Below are 22,445 nucleotides of genomic sequence, written 5' to 3'. Positions count from 1 at the left end.
TTCATTTTCCCTTCGACCGAAACAAATTGAATATTTCTTGCAAATCCAGTTACAGCTACGTCATGCTTTTCGACAGAACATATCTGCCACGGACAATTAGGCAGATCACATACATCATCAACTTTATACGAAGATGCATTAAGATGTTTAAGGTTTTTGTTAATCATGTCTGCGAGTACTACAGATCCATCAGCAATCATACATGTACTGTATATACTGCAAGTCTTTTCGTCTGAAACATGTTTAATAGGGTACACTTTCTTTCCCGAGAGTTTATATAAAGCATGTTGTTGATTTATTTTACCTAATACCCAAAGTCAGACATACGGTGCGGATAGCTACGTTTAGCCACGGATATAAACGTAGTAATCCGTATCGATCCGTACCTGAACCGTACCTTAACGTAGTAACCCGTATCAATTCGTACCAATCCGTACTAATCCTTACGGCTCAGGTACGGATCGATACGGATTACTACGTTTCTATCCGTGGCTAGACGTAGCTATCCGCGCCGTATGTGTGACTGGGGTATAAACGTGTTCCCTGTATTAGGTTTGATAGCAACTGCTGATTTCTTTCAAACACAAATTCTTGACTAGAGAAGTCGGATGTCTTGTCTTCTATGCATCGTTTTGCTTTACCTGTAGCTGTTTTGCCCTTTATCAGACTCACAAACTGTTGCGACATATTAGAACCGGCGGATGAAATGCTATCTTGAGACTTACTAGCATCATCCTGCAATGCTGTAAGAGCACACATGTCATCTTCAATCCTTTTTATAAGGGCTTTATATTTCTTCTCTATTTCGTCAATGCTATCTCTTTGTAGTTCATCAAGTTTCCGATCTATTTCTAATCGAAATTCTTTTACTTTATCGACTTCCTCCAACTTTCTCCTTAAAAGTCGTTTAGCCTCTTCTTTTTGCTTGCTAAGCTGAGTTTTTAAATCATCTTCATCCCGCTTAAGATTTTGTATGATTTCTTGAGAATTAGCAGCATTCTTGTCTTTTTCTACATACTGATGTATGTAAAATATGTCCTTACATGACCTGAAATGGAACATCGTTCTTGAAAATTTAAACTGCAATAAAGCTCAATTTCCGTTCCTAATAAAATTCCTAGCAAAACAGGAATTTTTAAACGGTAACTATCTCAAAGGTTATATTGAGTTACCCCATTGAAATAAAGAAATTTCAGAATGATAATAATAAAAAGCACGAGATACAATGTCTTACGCTCAAGATAAGGTCTCGAGCGCTAGAGATATTGTGTCGTGAGCTCGAGATACTATGTCGAGAATCTGAGATATTGTTTTCTTAAAACAAAAGGGTTATGATAGTTCCCAATCAACCACCTGAGTCTTAGATTATAGACAGATATAATTATACATGTAGAACTGAAGCCATGACCAGTAGCGGCAACGTTTTCTTCACAAATAGAATAGTATTAAAAGTTTATCAAAGATATCAACTGCTCATCTTTCAATAAGATATTTTGTCTGTAGATATTTACTTCAAATGTTGAAACTCAACATCAAATGAGCCGCGCCATGTGAAAACCAACATAATGTGTTTGTGACCAGCATGGATCTAGATCAGCCTGCGCATTGCGCAGTCTGGTCATGATCCATGCTGTTTGCTTTCAAATCCTCTTGCAATTAAAGAAACCGTTAGCGAACAGCATGGATCCTGACCAGACAGCGCGGATGTGCAAGCTGATCTGGATCCATGCTGGTCGCAAATGCACTATGTTGGTTTTCTCATGGTGCGGCTCAAATATATTTAATTCTATTACGTATATAAATTTATTGTTAATATAGAGCCCCATTCGTAATTAAATGTCATGCACTTTCATGTTTTTAGTTGAGGTATACATTTATACTGTTAAGTTATGTAAAACGTAAGCATTATTAATTACACTGCTTGTTGGTGACAGGATACGGTATATACCCTGTCGAGGAAATCCATATCTGATATGGATTTTAGAGACAGAGTTCGCTCTCGCCTGATATGGGTATTCGAAACAGCGTATCCTGTTACCAACAAGCAGTGTAACGATTTTATCTTACCGACAAACCTTTACTTCCATGCTACAATCGAAACATTTTATAAATTAATAAATGTACTACAGTGCAGAATGGACTCCTGCAATCATTTGTTTGGGTATCATGTTTTGTTTATAATTGATTAACATCAGCCATAAAACACACAATGACCTGTATTTTGACTGAATCACAAAACACAAAAGGTCATTTATACAGGTTATGAATGGTTTAGATAAGAAATATAAACTAGATGCCCACAGGCAGCACAGCAGCTGTCAAAAGGACTGGGAGTTGCACGCGACACTCTGTCTCATTGAGGCAAACATTTATGACAAATAAAAAATACAGCTGTATGCATGGCAAAGTTACAGCCCGGATAAGCTCTAAAATGACCTTTGACTCCCAAGTGCGACCTTGACCTTTGAGAGAGGGACTCGAGGTTTGCGCACGACACTTCGTCTCATGGACGTGAACATTTACGCCAAAGAAAAAGAGATTGCTCCATACTTATCATTAAAGTTATGGCCTGGACAAGCTCTAAAAGGACCTTTGAGATATGAATCAGGGGTTTGCACGTGACACTCCTTCTCATTGGGTTATACATTCATGCCAAATATAAACCAGATTCCTCGATGCATGTCAACGTTATGAGGCGGATAAGATATGACATGACCTTTGACCTCCAACTTTGACCTTTACTTTTGAGATGGCTTTTTAAAAAACATTTATGTTATTTTCATAAACTATTATAGAAATGTATAAATGTACCTGTGTTCTACTGCCATGCATGTGTAACAGCCCACATCATCGTGGTTCTGACAATACATGTCTACTGGTTTAAAGCTGTGTCTCTTACATCTTTCTGTTGGTACAACAGGTATAGCTTCCGAAGTTCCTGTCTCAAAATGTCCTTTGTCAAGAATTTTATGACCAGATAACGCCGGAATGTCGTCATGACACTTCACACAAGTTGAACAGTAATAGTCATGACAATCTGTACAATAATTGTCCGCTTCTTTTGCCCCGTTTTTACACGGTGAACACATTAAAGAAACATTTTCTCTTTTTTCTCCTTCAGCAGTTTCCATTTTAACTCTTTTCATCTAACCCTAACTTCGTTGTAACATTGGCCAAGTTTTAATCAAGGCACTAGTGTTAAATGCTGATTTATCATGATTAAGCTGTTATATTGAATTGCTAAGTTTGTAAATAATTATGTATCAAGCCAAACGTTGTTTAAAGGTGTACGCTACACAAATCTCATGTTTGAAAACATGAACAAATACTACATATAGTTTATGTAAACATAAAATTAACAAGTTTATGTGTGTTAAAAGTAGGTTAAAAGTATGGTGACTGTTTTCTGCCATGTCGTGTTGTAGAGTATTCATGCTTTCGTGTTGACGAGTCAAAAACACAACAATACGACACATTCTATGAAAAACATGGCATTTAGAGGGCGCCGACACGACAAATTTATCTGTTTTCTTGTTGGCGGGTATGAATATGTCGTGTTGGCACCATTTCTTTGTCGTGCTGTCGTATTGTCGTGACTTCATCCCGCCGTCACGAAAACACGACAAACACATTTGTCGAGTTTTCGTGTTTCATGTTTTTGCCCTTCTGACACGAAAACACGATACTTTATTTGTCGTGTTTCGCTTAAGTTCTTTACCGCGCTTTAAACATGAAAGAAATTGTTACAAATGACACAATAATCGAAACATGGTTGCAATGATTATAGACGCACTTAACTAAGGTTTTGTGACGGAGTATATTTGCGATTTCGTTATAATGATGATATGGATGTGTAGATAGCGAATATTGTTTGCTAAATGATATCTGTAAATTATAGATTCAAAATAAAAGTAATAAATGTTATAATGCACATATATCTTTCACAATTTTGTACGTTGATTTTGTTTTACATATTGTTTGCGTTCACAATAACATTGCACGAGAGCATTTATGTACGCTTTAAGCTCGATTAAAGACTAGGTACTTTCCAAATATATCAAGCTTTTATTTTAAAAGACACATCACTTGCTTATAGCATCATAGGATTCCGTACTGTTACTAGTGTTAACATGATTGAAAAGCCGGCTACAAAAATCAGTCACTGCCTAACAAAATAGAACGAAAGGTAGTTCTACCTCTTTCATCTTAAGGATTTGTTTTGCATTATCACATAGTCATATTAACCATGCAGACATATTTAACATGTTGTGTGTATATGTTATATTGCCAAAACATTTAGATATAATGTCCAGATCTTTTTTTTTATAAAGTTTGAAAATTAGGATTTCAAATCTAAAAGGCTTTAGATACATTTTAAACAGCAAACCGACAATCCCAGCTCTTTTAATGGAAGAAGAAGAGCTGTAACGGGGTGATATCTATCAAGAAAGATATAACTTACACAGCATTCAGTTTCTGCTTAACTAAACTATCTAGATGAGGCAATAATTAGTTTGAAATTATAGTTTTATATATTTAGCAAGATGAATGATTCAAATCTTGGTCTTAGATGAAATAATATTTATTCTAAAGCAATTAAAACATTCAGTATCAAACAAAGGAAGGCTATAGGATTTTGATATGCAACACGCTATCATATAATTTTAACTATATTGGTTCTAAGTATTTTGATTCCATACCTCATACTTCTGTTTCGATGTAAATGAGATGTGGAACCAAAATTTGTAGTCCTGTTTGACGCCATATAACCTATACTGTGTTGGTGCGCCGTAAAACCCAAATAAATAAATAAATAATAAATGGTTCTAAGTAAACGACTGTTTGTTTTGATCTTTTGTAAAGTTCAGTGCAATCGTTTCATTTTGTAACATATCATTTATTTTTAACTCGACTATCAGCTATTCTACTCACCCTGACGTCGGCGTCGGCGTCGACGTCACGCCTTGGTTAAGTTTTTGCATGCAAGTACATACAGCTATCATTTAAAGGCATATAGCTTTGAAACTTATTTTTTCTTTTTCTAGGTCAATTACCAACCTAACTGGGTCAAGTTCCATAACTCTGACATGTATTTTGAGCAAATTATGCCCCCTTTTGGACTTAGAAAATTCTTGTTAAAGTTTTACATGCAAGTTACTATCTCCAAAACTAATGCAGATATTGAAGTGAAACTTCAAATAACAGCCAGCAGGGTATCCTTGCAAAACATTTATGTTTGCATTTTAATTGATTCAGTAATCTAGCAATTTTCAATATTTTCGCAAATCGGATTCTAAATATTCAGAAATGTATCTAAACGTATTTTAAACTTTAAATTTTATTTTAGCAAAAAAAGAAAACAACAAAAAGCAAGATAATCATTAACATTCAGTGTTCAAAATTACATTCATCGAGATTGTTCACTATTGCCATTCGCGAAGAATTTCCACCCCACGGACAAAATCCCATCCCATGCACAATTTTATCAAGACGTGGAAAATCCCCGCTTTGATTCTGTTCAACAAAATCTCTGAAAAAGATTATTGTAAACCTAAAAAAAAAATGATATGATCAACATAGATTTTTAAACGGAATGAAATAAACATTTAGATACAATTAAAAAATTGGGGGGATGTGGGGGCGGTGGTTTCGTCCGTATTCCCTTGCGAAAATAATTTGATATGCTGTTCACTCGTATAAAGATACATTTAAAATACAAAAAAAAAATCTGTTTATTTTGTGTTTTACTAATTTAACCCATTTTGTTGTTTTCAACTTATATGAAATAAGGCGCTGCCAATCCGACGGAAATTCTTTCTGTATACTTTGTTATATCTTTGTGATATTTTCAGTAAGTCTGACGTGTTTTCTCTTGTTATGCGGAAAATAAGTAAAATGCATATCTTTTTAAAATATATCTACATGTATTTAAATAAACGCAATCATTTCGTCGAACGTGTCCAGACCAGACTAACGATGGAAAATAGTGTTGACGAGTAAAATGTAATAGTGGGTGCTCTGAATCTAGTCCCAAAATGCACCGACGCCGCCATTAACTTAGTAATATTTAAAACTGTACAGGATACCCCCTTTCGTACAAGTACATCTAGCCTGGCCCCTGGCTGCATGGTTATTTTTTATATAAATACTGGAAACATTTTATAAGAAAATTGTAAGCCTTTTAAAATAGCACAATTTTATCTGATGGCTGAACCATGTTTGGAACCAGGGGCAATAAAAATGTCAATGTAGAAACAACCTGCTGGAGTTACTTTCCCTCTTAATGAAGAAAACAGATAAATGATAATAAGAACAAACATAGGGACAGGAGCCAGTCTAATGTACATCTACTCTCCACGCTACACGCCTCGACGATCATGCTTTTTGTCGTTAATTTGTTTCTCTAATAAAAATATCTTAATCCAGAAGTGCAAAGTTGGAAATGGGCTTCTTTGATAAGAATTTGATAAAAATGACAAATTTATTGCAAAATAAAATACATTTTCAATGTATTCGATGTATCTTATTTACGAGCTGCATATCCGTACGTAGTCCAAAGATTGCTAATTTCTAGTGGTAAAATCGAACATATTCAGTTTAAATGTGTAATTTGTATGAAGGTCATAATATAATAGAATAAAAGGACAATAAGCTACGATCGAAAATCATTGAAAAACTTAAAACAACAATAAAGGGAGCTAATAAAATAGCAACAAATTATTTAAATAAGAAATATAAGAGCTTATATAAATTATATTTGATCACAAAGTATTAATTATAATCTAAAGTCAGAATATAAACAGAAAATGATAATATAGAATCATGACATTAAAGCTAAAGATAATTTGTAAACAGGTTGGTATATATAAACATTACAATTACTAGTCGCTGTTGTATATATTTAATTTACATGTTACACTTTTTACAAGTGATGACATAAACGATATTTGATATTGTACAATTTATTTGACCTGTCAAAACATGGACCCGGCTTTCATTATAATCTGTTCGAGCCTATATAAGATTAACATGAAAGCCGGGAACATGTTTTGACAGGTCAATTAAATAGTACAATAATGTCCAGTCTGCATTAAATTTAAGTTTGTACATTGACGAATTTCAAGAACTAACGAAGTTGTCTGTTTCTTACGGTGTTCCGTTTGGACAATCGTCACATTTTATTTAATACTAAACCGCGATGCACGATGGTACGATGACGAAAACGCGATGGCGCGATGGCACGATGATGAAACAACAATGGTACGATGGTGAAAATGCGGTGGTACGATGATGAAATCGCGATGGTGAAATGTCGATGTAATATCGCGTTTTCATCATCGTACCATCGCGTTTTCACCATCGTATCATCGTACCATCGCGTTTTCATCATCGTGCTATCGCGTTTTCACCATTGTGTCATCTCGTTTTCACCATCGAACCATCGCATTTTCACCATCGTACCATCGCCTTCCGGTGGTCATGCACAGTGGTACAGTATATGTGTCAGTAAAATACAGGCTTGATACAATCTCATTTTCACATTGCACTATGTACCTTCTACATCCTAAAGCCCGCCCGCTTAGCTCAGTAGGTAAGAGCATTGGTCTACGGATCGCGGGGTCGCGAGTTCGATCCTCGGGCGGGGCGTATGTTCTCCGTGACTATTTGATAAACGACATTGTGTCTGAAATCATTAGTCCTCCACCTCTGATAATTCATGTGGGGAAGTTGGCAGTTACTTGCGGAGAACAGGTTTGTACTGGTACAGAACCCAGGAACACTGGTTAGGTTAACTGCCCGCCGTTACATGACTGAAATACTGTTGAAAAACGGCGTTAAACCCAAAACAAACAAATTCTACATCCTAACAACAATAAGCTAAGCTTGAATAATACCATGTGACTATTACACCAAGCTTTTTTTTTATTTAATTTCATGCATACATAAAATACAAAGAGCGTGGCCTTGAAGATTTTACAGTTGTTATGAACTAATATAGGAACTAATTATGCCCCCTTTGGACTTAGAAAGTCCTGGTTAAAGTTTTGGGTGCAAGTACTTACAGCTATTACTCAAAGGCATAGATTTGAAACTTATTTTTTTCATTTTCTAAATCAATTACCAACCTCACTGGGTCAAGTCCCATAACTCTGACAAGTATTTTGGGCAAATAATGCCCCCTTTTGGACTTAGAAAATTCTGGCAAAAGTTTAACATGCAAGTTACATCTTCAAAACTAATGCAGATATTAAATTGAAACTTAACATGTGCCTTTGGGGTTATAAAACTAGTTGATAGCAGCAAGTCCCATAACTCTGATATGCATTTTGGTTAAATTATGTCCCCTTTTGAACTTAAAACTCATTTGATATTTTACATTTTGGGTAACATTTTTCTGCTTCTGGGACAATATTTCGAACAGTTGAGCTTGGCTGTCTTACGGACAGCTCTTATTGTAATTTGTGACAACTTAATCGGAAGAAAATAAGAATGCTACGTTATGTTTTATGCAAAAAATGCAAAACTAATAAACAATATTTGTAGAATTACGTAACATGGTGCATATTGTGCAAACTGCTTTGTAACTCAATGTCTTTTTTTTCAACATCGACAAAATTCTGAAAATAAATTATCAACATGTTTTTGTAGTATGTAAAGTACAATTGTCAGATCCATTATTCAATTTAGCAGGATAATATTTACTTGTATGTAATATATTAGGCACATCATAAGGATATTTGATTGAACATTGAAGGTTTATTCCAATCTCAGGATAGATTACTTTCCTGTCACATCGTGTTTGTTGTTCTTTGTAAACGAATAATTTTGCTAACTGAAAAGAAAACACTATTATTACGTCCTCTTAGTGTTGTTTTAGATTTATTTTGATGTTATAAACCTTCTAGCTTGTATGTTCTTAGATACTTCGTCAAATTAAAGTTTAAATTTGTGCCATTTCTGTTTTCTGTGTTTTTTACCCATTTTAAGTATGAAACATTTACAGAATTGACAGATGTAGTATAGATCTACCTTAGGAAATATATGGCATATTCAAACGTAAAAACGAATGTGGAGCATTTACACTTCGGTCGAAACGATACAAGATTTATAACCAGGTCAATATTTAACGTCATTGCACAAACAGGACCACGACCAGTGCTTATTCTTGGGCTACATTTGCGATGAACATTGGTTGAGTTTAGAACCAATGAACACGAATTTAATCACAAATTATTCAAGTTTGTCATCAGGAATTTAGCCAGTTTAAGAATATCGAATAAGTACTTCAAAATTCCTGTCGGATACAACTTGTTTAAAGGTATACTAGACCCAAATTTCTTGTTTGAAAATATGAATAGTAGTATAGTTTAAGTAAACATATTATACTGCCAATTTCAGAAAAGCTCGCCGAATGGGCGTTTACATCAAACGCATGTAGTAAATGACGTAGCTGTCACTCTAGTTATCAGTGAGAGGATCACGCGTGTAGTTTGCTCCGCCCAAAAGTGTATTTCTATTGATCGCAGTGGTTTAAAATGTACAAAAAACGATGTAAAGGGTTAGGTACAAAAGTAAAATATTGCGGGAATTTATTTCAAGATAATCCTGCATAATGCGTACATACATGTGCATGACACGTCCGCAGCATATACACATAAAATTATTTAGATTAAAGATTTGAACTGTCTGAGGATTGACATCGATGTATTCTAAACGAAATACAACAACACTTATTATTTCTTAGTTCGATTATTTCAAACCAAATCATTCGGAGAAGTAACAACAAAACACGGTGATGTATAGAGTAGGTACAGTCATGACAGTAAAGTTGGTAGGTAGTTGGTAGTTGAACATTCGAATAACCAACTACGTACTAGTTACCAGTTGGTTATTCAAAATGTATAAGCAAGTCTGATTACCTTTTAAAACATACTGATGAAAAATCATTCTTATCCATGTTTTGTTCTTTAATATTAATCTTCATTTCTTAAAATGCATTCAGCAGTCTCAAAAAGTACCTTGACAGCCAGTTGCCAATTCGCGATATGTTTCAGAAAAGCTTCTTTTTTCAGTCACAAATTGATAAAATCATTCAATATGACATTTTATATGGTCTTTCATATCAATATCTGACACTTTCAACCTAAAGATCAGTCTTGGAAACACTAAGGAGAGCCAGTTGCCAATTCACGTGTGAATAACCAACTGCCTACTGGTAGGCAGTTGGTTATTCGACATTTTACATACAGTCAGTGTTTTGGTAGAACATTATAAAACATTTATTCTAACCCTTGTTTTGTTCTTTAATGATAATATTTATTCCTTTAAATGCATTTAGCAGTCTCAAAAGCACCAGGAGAGCCAGTTGACAGTTCGCGATATGTTTCAGAAAAGCCGATTTTTCAGACACATATACATAAAATAATTCAATTTTACATATATTTTGTTCCTTTGTATCAATACCCGACACTTTCAACGTATAGGTCCGTCTTGGAAACAATCAGGAGAGCCCGGAGTTGCCAGTTTGCGTGCGAATATCCAACTGCATACTGGTAGGCAGTTGGTTATTCAACATTTTACTGACAGTCAAAGTTTTGGTCGAAAATGATAAAAAAATCAATCTAGTCCTTGTTTCGTTCTTTAATGTTAATATTTATTCCTTTAAATGCATTCAACAGTCTCAGAATGCACCAGGAGAGCCAGTTGCCAATTCGCGATATGTTTCAGAAAAGTCGATTTTTCAGACACATATGCATAAAATAATTCAATTTTACAGATATTTTATTCTTTCATATCAATATCAGACACTTCCAACGTATAGGTCAGTCTTGGAAACACTCAGCAGAGCCAGTTGCCAATTCGCGTGCGAATAACCAACTGCCTACTGGTAGGCAGATGGTTATTCGACATTTTACTGACAGTCATAGTTTTAGTAGAACATGATAAAAAATTCATTCTTACCCTTGTTTTGTTGTTTTATGTTAGTATTTATTCTTTCAAATGCATTCAACAGTCGCAAAACGCACCAGAACAGCCAGTTGCCAATTCGCGATATGTTTCAGTAAAGCCGATTTTTCAGACACAAATGAATAAAATAATTCAATTTTACATATATTTTGTTATTTCGTATCAATATCTGACACTTTCAACGTATAGGTCAGTCCTGGAAACACTCAGGAGAGCCAGTTGCCAATTCGCGTGCGACATGCCATGAATATCCTACAGTAGTATAGGGGCCACTTTGGGGGCAAACAATCGGGCGCCATCTTGGATGACCTAGTTACTATAATTAGTAACTCATTTGCATATAAGAATTCATAATAAGTGCGCGTGTGCGGCGGCCATTTTGAATTCTAATGACGTATTTATGAAAATGCTTAGGATTGTCTTGTATACTTATCTAGGGCGTGTTCGCGCACATCGAGGGTCAGCCCTACAGGTCACAATAGCCTAAATAGTTTTCCCTATATCTTCTATATAAAACTGACTTTTTTTTCGAAGAGCTAGCAAACATAGCTAGACCCATTTCAGAGAACAAATCCTTACCTCATTTTAAAGAGTTATGATAAAACTGATATAAAATGAAGAGAAAAGTAGGGGTCATGTATCGACTAAGAGAGATTTCTCTGGTCACATTACTGTAAACTGACATCAAATCACACTTCTGTGACCCGAAGTACTACTCATACTAAAATTGAGCTTGACTTCACCGAATACAACCTGCTCTCCCACGTTTCCTACCAAAATGTCAACAATACATCCACAGTGAATTTAAACAAAAACTAGCCTCAATTTAGACCTCTGTTAAGCGAAAAATTACTATTCAAATACTTGACAGCCATTACGCGACTAGACCAGATGGCTCACACGCTGGTTCCTTTTAGTTTAGTTAGGCCGGGAGATAACACGAAAACAAAAGCTATAACGCGTGCGTTATAAAGAAACTCTAGTAATAAACCCATTCGAAAGAAAATGTATAATATAATTACGTACTGCTGACCAGTCATTAAAACTATACGAGAATACCTATTATAAAATGAAATAAAAAGACAAACTATTACGCACTCAACGGATGTAAAACCCGTCGATATCCCACGCTAAAATGAACCAACACTTTTAGAATACAGATTAATACCTTCGTTTCTAAACATAAAATAGCCAATCAGAAGTCAGGGAAACGAACCAATAAAACGTCTCCAATAAAGTCGTTTTTGACCAATGAAAACGTCGAAATTTTAATCAATCGACGCTCAAATATTATTAACGAATGACATCGCGAATTCAGAAAGCGAATCGTATATAAGAGAGTGCACAGCCGTCATCCATTGGAATTCATACGGGTGACATGGAAAACTTTACCGTTAACACTTTCACCGGCGCAGACGAATTTTTGCGGGGTCAGGCGTTCTCTTCTGCAAATGACAACGGTAAGTCTGAATACTGATCAGAGAATAAACTATTTTGACAGGCTTAAATCCGTACTATAACGTACAAATACGATAATTTTACATAGCGCGATTTATGAGCGCATTAATATAATGATTACAATTTCTTTAATAAACCCGATACAAAATACAATAGAAATAATTATTCTAAATTATTCATACAACTTACCAGTCCGGATAAATTCGCCTAATGAATCAATGGATGAATAGAAATATCGTTTCACTACCAACAGCCGATCGGAATGCATTATTTTGACAAGCAGTAACGTTTTTTCCAATACACCTGACAGGTTGAGACACGTATCGCTTACGTCTACTCCACGCTACACATATTTGAATTTAAACAGCGCCGTTAACGCTTTATACATAATTATAGAAATGATTATAGCAAAATGTCATGAATTTACCCGAACGAAAAAGAAACAGAAATACCTAATTTAATCGTTCATACAACTTATCTGTCCGGATAAATTCGCCTAATGAATCAAATCTTTAGATGGTTGAATAGAAATATCGTTTCACTACCAACAGCCAATCGGAATCCCAGTATTTTGACAAGCGGTAACATTTCCCAATACACCTGACAGGTTAAGACCCGTATCGCTTTACGTCTACTCCACGCTATATATATTGATTTTAAAGAGCGCCGTTAACGCTTCAACATAATTAAGAAATGATTAAAGCAAAATGTCTTTAATAAACCCGATACAAAAATGAAATACAAGCACCTAATTTAATCGTTCATACAGCATAAACCGTGATGTGCGCTTTACTAGATCCTCTAATCGAATGATATTACCTGTAGAACTCCAGTATATAACACATCACTACCATCAGCCAATCGGAATGCAGAAATTTTGACAAGCGGTAACGTTTTTCCAATACACCTGACAGGTTAAGACCCGTATCGCTTTGCGTCTACTCCAAGCTATATATTTATTGATTTTAAACAGCGCATTAACGCGTTATACATAAGTATAGAAATGATTAAAGCAAAATGTCTTTAATGAACCCGATACGAAAATGAAATACAAGCACCTAATTTAATCGTTCATACAGTATAAACCGTGATGTGCGCTTTACCTGAGATCCTTTAACCGAATGATATTTACCTGTAGAACTGGAGTATATAACACTTTCGCTACCTACAACCAACCAGGAAGCAGAGTTTTGACAAGCGATAGCGCGTAGTTTAACATTTGGCCCCCATTATTGAGCGCGTTTTATAATTCAGTGTATAGCTTTATAAAATACTAACGGAATTAAAAAGCTAGGTTATTGAGTTTATTTATTTCCTCTAACGGTTTTTAATGTGATAATAGAAAGGAATGTTTACTGTTCTTTAATGTTTTATCACATATCCAAAATGGCAGCGAATGAATTTACAGGGCGAAGTATAATAAATAGAGCCAAAGCAACGTTCTGATTAGTTAATATAACTTATAGCATTGCTTTGATTTGCTAGCGATACAGCGCATTTTGATTGGTCGCACAGGGATCACACGCATATAAGTCAAAAGTAAATTCAACCATGACTGAAGGGGTTACGAGTTACTGTATATACCTACACCACCTCCTCTCCCTCCTCCTCCTTCTCCACACCTCCTTCTCTCCTCCTCCTCCTCCTCCACTCCTCCTCCTCCTCCTCCACTCCTTCTCCTTTTCCACTCCTCCTCCTCCTCCACTCCTCCTCCTCCTTCACTCCTCCTCCTCCTCCACTCCTCCTTCACTCCTCCTCCTCCTCCTCCTCCACTCCTCCTCCACTCCTCCTCCTCCACCACTCCTCCTCCTCCTCCTCCTCCACTTCCTCCTCCTCCTCTTCTTTCTCCTCTGCCCCAAGAAAGCGTAAGAATGACAAACAGAATAAAGCAGTGTCTTTTTGATAAAAGATACTTACATCGATTTCACAAATGCATCAGTGTCCTGTTTGCCATCAGTCTTTCTCTAGGATCGACAACATGCGGAGACATCAACGTTATGTCCACGGAAATGACGAAGCCACTGACAGTTTTTCACCGCCATTACAAGCATGGGACATCTCAAGAGAGATCACGCTTCAACATCCATTTTCTATGGTCCCGATCATCAAGTCGTCAAAGACCAGCAGGTTCCTTCGATTGACATTTATATATTGGGAATCATTTAGGTAGTCTGGAATACCGTGTACAAATTCGATCCCGGGAATTTCACGCCGAAGTTCATCATACAATGGTTGCCATTGTCCAAAACACCATATGATACGCTGAGGCTGAGGTCTTACAAGATTTGATGATAACAGATTTCTTGTCCATTCAGTTTTTCCGCTACCACTAGGTCCTGAAACCACCATAGAAAATGGATGCTGAAATGTCATCTCTCTTGAGGTGTTCAATATTTGTAATGATGGTGAATAATTCCCAGTGTGGTCGTCACTCCAATGCTTATTACGTTGATGTCTCAGCATGGCGTCGCGCCTAGAGAATGACTGGTGACATAGAGGACACTTATTCATTTGTGAAGCAGATGTAAAAATATTTTTCATACAACAAGACACTGCTTTGTGTTCTTACAAGTTTTAAATGTCATTCTTACGCTTTTAAGACATATTTTGCTGTCAGAATTATTGTCAGTAATGGTGATGGTGTGGTACTAGTGGTGGTGGTGAAGGTGGTGGTGGTGGTGGTGGTGGAGGTGTGGTGGTGGTGTGGTGGTGGTGGAGGTGATGGTGGTGGTGGTGGTGGTGTGGTGGTGGTGGTGGTGATATGGTGGTGGTGGTGGTGGTGTGGTGGAGGTGGTGGTGAAGGTGTGGTGGTGGTGGTGGTGGTGGTGGAGGAAGTGGTGGTGGTGGTGGTGTGGTGGTGGTGGAGGTTGAGGTGGTGGTGGTGGTGGAGGTGGTGGTGGTTGATGTGGTAGTGGTGGTGGAAGTGGTAGTGGTGGTGGAGGAGGCGGTGGTGTGGTACTGGTGGTGGTGGTGAAGGTGGTGGTGGTGGTGGCGGAGGTGGAGGTGTGGTGGTGGTGGTGGTGGTGGAGGTTGAGGTGGTGGTGGTGGTGTGGTGGTGGTGGTGGTGTGGTGGTGGTGGTGGTGGAGGATGGATTTCCGCTGCTTAAGGTAAAGTTGTATTCCGATGATACTTGCGGTGTGATTTATGAAACGTCTCAAATCCGCCAGGATTTCACTATCTCTGTTGCAGACAGTAATTTAAACGTTTTGCTGTATCTCGAACTGTTTCATATAGTGGCAGGCAGTCTGGTTTTAATTCACTTTGAATTCATAGTCTACGTAGTCGCAAAGGCTAAAGCGAAAGACAAGGAGAATATAACGATAAGTATAATCGTGCATATGATGATTGCTTTTTATCGTTTGATGATGACATTTGACTGGCCAGAGTTTTCCATACTGTAAGCTTTGACTAACTAAAGCGTGTTCTAATATACACGTTTCGAAGGGCTTCGTTTTCAAAGCAAGACTTATGTAAAAAGGGAGTGATTTCATTGTGGTATGAATTCTAAAGTAAGAATGATTTATCTGTCTCGAGCGCGTTCTTCGCGATGTCATTCGTCAATAATATTGAGCGTTGATTGGTTAAAATTTCGACGTTTTTATTGGCCAAAACGACTTTATTGGAGACGTTTTATTGGTTCGTTTTCCTGCCTTCTGATTGGCTATTTTATGTTTAGAAACGACGGTATTAATCTGTATTCTAAACGGATAAAGAGCGTTGGTTCATTTTAGCGTGGGATATCGACGGGTTTACATCCGTTGAGTGCGTAATTGTTTGTCTTTTAATTTCATTTTATAAATAGGTATTCTCGTATAGCTTAAATGACTGGTCAGCAGTACGTAATTATATTATACATTTTCTTTCGAATGATTTTTATACTAGAGGTTCTTTATAACGCATGCGTACAGTTTTGTTTTCGTGTTATCTCAGGGCCTAACTAAACTAAGAGGAACCAGCGTGTGAGCCATCTGGTCTAGTCGCGTAATGGCTGTCAAGTATTTGAATACTAATTTTTCACTTAACAGAGGTCTAAATTGAGGCTAGTTTTTGTTTAAATTTCACTGTGGATGTATTGTTGACATTTTGGTAGGAAACGTGGGAGAGCGGGTTGTATTCGGTGAAGTCAAGCTCAATTTTTGTATGAGTAGTACTTCCGGGTCACAGAAGTGTGATTTTGATGTCAGTTTACAGTAATGTAACCAGAGACATCTCTCTTCGAAGATACATGACCCCTACTTTTCTCTTCATTTTATATCAGTTTTATCATAAATCTTTAAAATGAGGAAAGGATTTGTTCTCTGAAATGGGTCTAGCTATGTTTGTTAGCTCTTCGAAAAAAGTCAGTTTTATATAGAATATATAGGGAAAACTATTTAGGCTATTGTGACCTGTAGGGCTGACCCTCGATGTGCGCGAACACTCCCTAGATATGTATACAAGACATTCCTAAGCATTTTCATAAATACGTCATTAGAATTCAAAATGGTCGCCGCACACGCGCACTTATTATGAATTCTTATATGCAAATGAGTTACTAATTATAGTAACTAGGTCATCCAAGATGGCGCCCGATTGTTTGCCCCCAAAGTGGCCCCTATACTACTTCCTACCACTTTAGATTTCATACAGTTTGCCGGGTTTTAGTGATGAATATAGCCAGTCTATCCCTCTGATTCATGACATTCCGTGCAAAGCATTGTTGTAAATTATCTAAATACATGACTGTACTCTGCTGACTTGCGTACAAATTAAACCAACTATCAGTCAAATCGAGTCTGCAATATTTACTATTTGTTTTGTCCTCATTGCTTCTGAGGGATCTATTTTTCAGATTTTGTTAGGGCCTAATATATTATGTTGTTATTAAGTGATTAAGTATATATCAATGTCTATTCAAGAAAAAAAAAAAAAAAAACATTAGATAATTTTAGGATTTTATTTAATTGATAACATCCTTACATCATTTAAAGATGTTTCAGCAAATAACCTTTTTTTTACACTACAGTATGTTCTTTGATTTTAATGCCGATCGTAACTTTGTCATCCATGAAGGAATTTTGAATAGTTGGCATAATATATTAACCTTAATGTAGACGACGTTTTCATGTGTAACACTCAGACCCTTTCTACAATGTCAAGGTCACACTTAGAAGTCAACAGTCTGTTTTGTGTCCGGATCGTAACTTTGCCATTCATCAAGAGGTTTTAAAAGTACTAGCATAAATGTTTATCAAAATGAGAACCCTACTCAAGGTCAAGGTGTAAACAGGGGTATTTTTGTGTCGATCCATATTTCTGCTATTCATGGAGAGATTTTGAAATATCTTGGCATAAATGGTAACTATAATCAGACAATGTGTCACGCGCAGACCAGATCCCTTGCTCCAAGTCGTGTCATATTTAGAAGTCATATCATAATAGATCTTTACGTGTCGCGATATATAACTCTGTTATCCATGAGGGGGTTTTAAAACACTTGGCATAAATGTTACCATAAGGAGGCAATGTGTTACGCGAAAGACCAGACCCCTAGCTCCAAGATCAAGTTTACACTTAGAAGTCAAGTGAAAGGTTAAGAGGGTCTGTTTCATATCCGATTCGTAACTCTGTCATTAATCATGTTACAATCTAAATATTTTAAGATTTTGTACCCATTGCAAATTAGCTCAGTGGTTAAGCATACAGTCCATGTTAAACAGATCTTTTACCGTGTGGGTTCAAAACTCACCATCGACATTTTTTTATCGTAAACATTAAGATTCCTTCATGAACTATGTGACAACACAACAGAGAAGTATCATAAGCCGATATGGCAGATCAGAAAAGTTTACATTATATCAAAGATGATATTGACTAAATGCATGCATTTAAGCCATGCAAATAATATACTACTGTTGTTTTATATAAAGGCATACATACAAATACAAATCATCAAAGAAAGAAACAAAAATATGGGAATGAAAATGAAAAACATTAAAATATTCCCGATAACGAGGAAAACGTGTCGGCATAACAACCAGACCACTAGCTCCACGTTCGCTGTCACATTTAGAGGTTTAACGGTTTACATGGTGGGTTTCTTGTCAGTTCCAACCTATTCCGTCGGTGAAGACATTTTAAAATTACATAGCATAAACGTTCCCTATATTAAATGACGTGTCAGACGCAAGTCCAAAATCTCTAGTTTCAAAGTCAAAGTCAAACTTAGATTAAAAGCTAACATTTATGTTTCTTGTCCATCAATAACTCTGCCATCATCAAACATTACTTGTCACAATTTTCCTATGACGAGTTAGTGTGTCATGTTCAAGACCCAGACCCTAGCTCTAAGCTCAAGGTTACCTTCGGAGAAATTTTTTCTCTTGTCGAAAAATTAGTCATATTTTGCGCATCGAACTGTAGCATTCTTGGACAAACCTCGGGGGCGTTTGTCACTAATAGTGCCATTTCTTGTTTGAGCTTCAATTCTAACTTTGAGAGTTATATATATTTGTATTATCCCTTTAAAATGTCAAGGTCAGTAGTGGCTATTGTCAAGTTACCTTAAGACACACCACTAACTAACTGTAACCTTTTGTATTTCCATAATGCTGTCTGACTAAAGTACATCTCCTATTACGCTATACTTAGGATCTGAAGACGTGCTATTGATAGCATCGTTCTGACGACCATTCCGTTAGCCAGGCAGATGGCTTACTTACAACATTTTGTAAAAATAAAAAATCTGTAAGCGACTGGTCCCGAATTCGAGTCCCTGACATCCTACACATTTTTACTTACTTACAACATTTTGTAAGAATAAAAAAATCTATATTTAAACTGGGGTTTTGATGGTTCACATTTTTATGACGTAAAGTGTCAGCCGGTTAGCTCTGTCGGTTAAAGCGTTAGCTCTGTCGGTAGTAGCACTTGCTCTGTAAGCGACTGATCCCGAATTCGAGTCCCTGACAGCCTACACATTTTTCTTAATCTTTGACATTCGAACAAGTCGTCTGATTGGTTAAAATAAAAAAGGAAATAGAATTGCGAAAATAAAAATAGCAATTCTGGAAATCAAAATATACAGAACACGATTAAGAATGGGTCTTCTCGGATATTCGTTTAGAAGATCAGGTACTTCAGTCAGATTGTTCCATATTGTAATTATACATTTTGTATGAAGAAATGAGAAATAACAAGTGTCTACAGTTTGACAGTAACAGATATAGGCTAAGACAATGTATTACTAAATATATTATCAAATAATGTAGTAGTATGCACGGTACTTCATGTATTAAGGTGAGTTTAGACACACTTTGTTCTATATACAGTGTAAGATAGTAATTATTCTATTTTTTATAAAAACTATACTGAGAAAGAGAATGACTGAGTAAGTTTGCAGATGAAGTTATGAAAACCGGACTAAGCTTGTCACCTATCATCTTGTAGAATAGTTGTATGATACAGTATTACCAGAATTATTTGCCACAAAGTTCATGTGGGAGGAAAAGTAGACCACTAGGTATTCGTGGGTCTTTAACTCTTCTAACTTGTTAAATACCGATGGATAAAAATAAATGCTAGAGCCTACAATTAACGGTCAATGCAATACGTTAATGTTACACACTGATAGCCACACGAAAACTACATGCAGGTATAGACTTGCCACAGTTCTCTACTGCGAAAATCTAAAGTGGTAATTTTGACTGGGAATTCACGGCATGATAACCAACTGCCTACTGGTAGGCAGTTGGCTATTCAGCATTTTACAGACAGTCATTGTTTAGGTCGAAAATAATAAAAAGTATCAATCTAGTCCTTGTTTCGTTTTTTAATGTTAATATTTATTCCTTTCAATGCATTCAATAGTCTCAAAATGCACCAGGAGAGCCAGTTGCCAATTCGCGATATGTTTCAGAAAAGCCAAATTTTCAGACACATATGAATAAAATAATTCAATTTTACATATATCTGGTTCTTTCGTATCAATATCCGACCCTTTCAACGTATAGGTCAGTCTTGGAAACACTCAGGAGAGCCAGTTGCCAATTCGCGTGCGAATAACCAACTGCCTACTGGTAGGCAGTTGGTTATTCGTCATTTTACAGACAGTCATAGATTTGGTCGAAAATCAATCTAACCCTTGTTTTGTTCTTTAATTATAATATCTATTCCTTTCAATGCATTCAACAGTCTCAAAATGCACCAGGAGAGCCAGTTGCCAATTCGCGATATGTTTCAGAAAAGCAGATTTTTCAGACACATCTGATTAAAATAATTCAATTTTACATATATTTTGTTCTTTCATATCAATATCCGACAGTTTCAACGTATAGGTCAGTCTTGGAAACACTCAGTAGAGCCAGTTCCCAAATTCGCGTGGGGAATAACCAACTGCTACTGGTAGGCAGTTGGTTATTGGACATTTTACAGAAAGCCATTGTTTTGGTAGAACATGATAAAAAAATCATTCTAACCCTTGTTTTCTTATTTTATGTTAGTATTTATTCTTTTAAATGCATTCAACAGTCTCAAAATGCACCAGTGGAGCCAGTTGCCAATTCGGGATATGTTTCAGAAAAGCCGATTTTTCAGACACATATGCATAAAATAATTCAGTTTTACTGATATTTTGTTCTTTCATATCAATATCCGACACTGTCAACGTATAAGTCACTCTTGGAAACACTCAGGAGAGCCAGTTGCCAATTCGCGTGCGAATAACCAACTGCCTACTGGTAGGCAGTTGGTTATTCGACATTATACAGACAGTCATTGTTTTGGTAGAACATGATAAAAAAATTCATTCTAACCCTTGTTTTGTTCTTTTATGTTAGTATTTATTCTTTTAAATGCATTCAACAGTCTCAAAATTCACCAGGAGAGCCGGTTGCCAATTCACGATATGTTTCAGAAAAGCCGATTTTTCAGACAAATATGAATAAAATAATTCAATTTTATCAATTTTACATATATTTTGTTCTTTCGTATCAATATCCGACACTTTCAACGTAAAGGTCAGTCTTGAAAACACTCAGAAGAGCCAGTTGCCAGTTCGCGTGCGAATAACCAACTGCCTACTGGTAGGCAGTTGGTTATTCGACATTTTACAGACAGTCATAGTTTTGGTCGAAAATGATAAAAAAAATCAATCTAGTCCTTGTTTCGTTCTTTAATGTTAATATTTATTCCTTTCAATGCATCCACAGTCTCAAAATGCACAGGAGAGCCAGTTGCCAATTCGCGATATGTTTCAGAAAACCGATTTTTCAGACACATATGCATAAAATAATTCAGTTTTACATATATTTTGTTCTTTCGTATCAATATCCGACACTGTCAACGTATAGGTCAGTCTTGGAAACACTCAGGAAAGCCAGTTGCCAATTCGCGTGCGAATAACCAACTGCCTACTGGTAGGCAGTTGGTTATTCGTCATTTTACAGACACTCTGTGTGTAGGTCGAAAATGATAAATAATTCATTCTTATCCTTGTTTTGTTCTTTAATGTTAATTTTTATTCCTTTCAATGCATTCAAAAGTCTCAAAATGCACCAGGAGAGCCAGTTGCCAATTCGGGATATGTTTCAGAAAATCCTTTTTTTTCAAACACATATGAATAAAATAATTCAATTTTACATATATTTTGTTCTTTTGTATCAATATCCGACACTTCCAACGTATAGGTCAGTCTTGGAAACACTCAGGAGAGCCAGTTGACAATTCGCGTGCGAATAACCAACTGCCTACTGGTAGGCAGTTGGTTATTCGACATTTTACTGACAGTCATTGTTTTGGTAGAAAATGATAAAAAAATCATTCACACTCTTTTTTTGTTCTTTTATGTTAGTATTTATTCTTTTAACTGCATTCAACAGTCTGAAAATTCACCAGGAGAGCCAGTTGCCAATTCGCGATATGTTCCAGAAAAGCCGATTTTTCAGACACATGTGTATAAAATAATTCATATAATTACAAATATTTTGTTCTTTCAGTATCAAATATTTTCAACAAGTAAATAGATCCAGGGAACAGCATG

General features: G+C 36.2%; 2 protein-coding genes across 2 annotated transcripts in view; both read right to left on the bottom strand.

Moving 5' to 3' along the window:
- Window positions 1-3,097, bottom strand: part of LOC123532806 (E3 ubiquitin-protein ligase TRIM71-like) — a 34,006-nt gene extending 30,909 nt beyond the window's left edge. The window contains exon 1 of the mRNA XM_053517220.1: window positions 2,812-3,097. Within this exon, the coding sequence (XP_053373195.1) occupies window positions 2,812-3,089 (278 nt within the window). The 5' untranslated portion in view covers window positions 3,090-3,097. The remainder of the gene's footprint in view (window positions 1-2,811) is intronic.
- LOC123532186 (uncharacterized) overlaps window positions 1-22,445 on the bottom strand; it is a 58,216-nt gene that overhangs the window by 15,925 nt on the left and 19,846 nt on the right. The window lies entirely within an intron of this gene.

This window comes from Mercenaria mercenaria, chromosome 11, assembly GCF_021730395.1.
Source record: "Mercenaria mercenaria strain notata chromosome 11, MADL_Memer_1, whole genome shotgun sequence".
Lineage (NCBI taxonomy): Eukaryota > Metazoa > Mollusca > Bivalvia > Venerida > Veneridae > Mercenaria > Mercenaria mercenaria.
The sequence above is the reverse complement of the archived record's forward strand: the minus strand, read 5'-3'. Positions and strand labels throughout refer to the sequence as shown.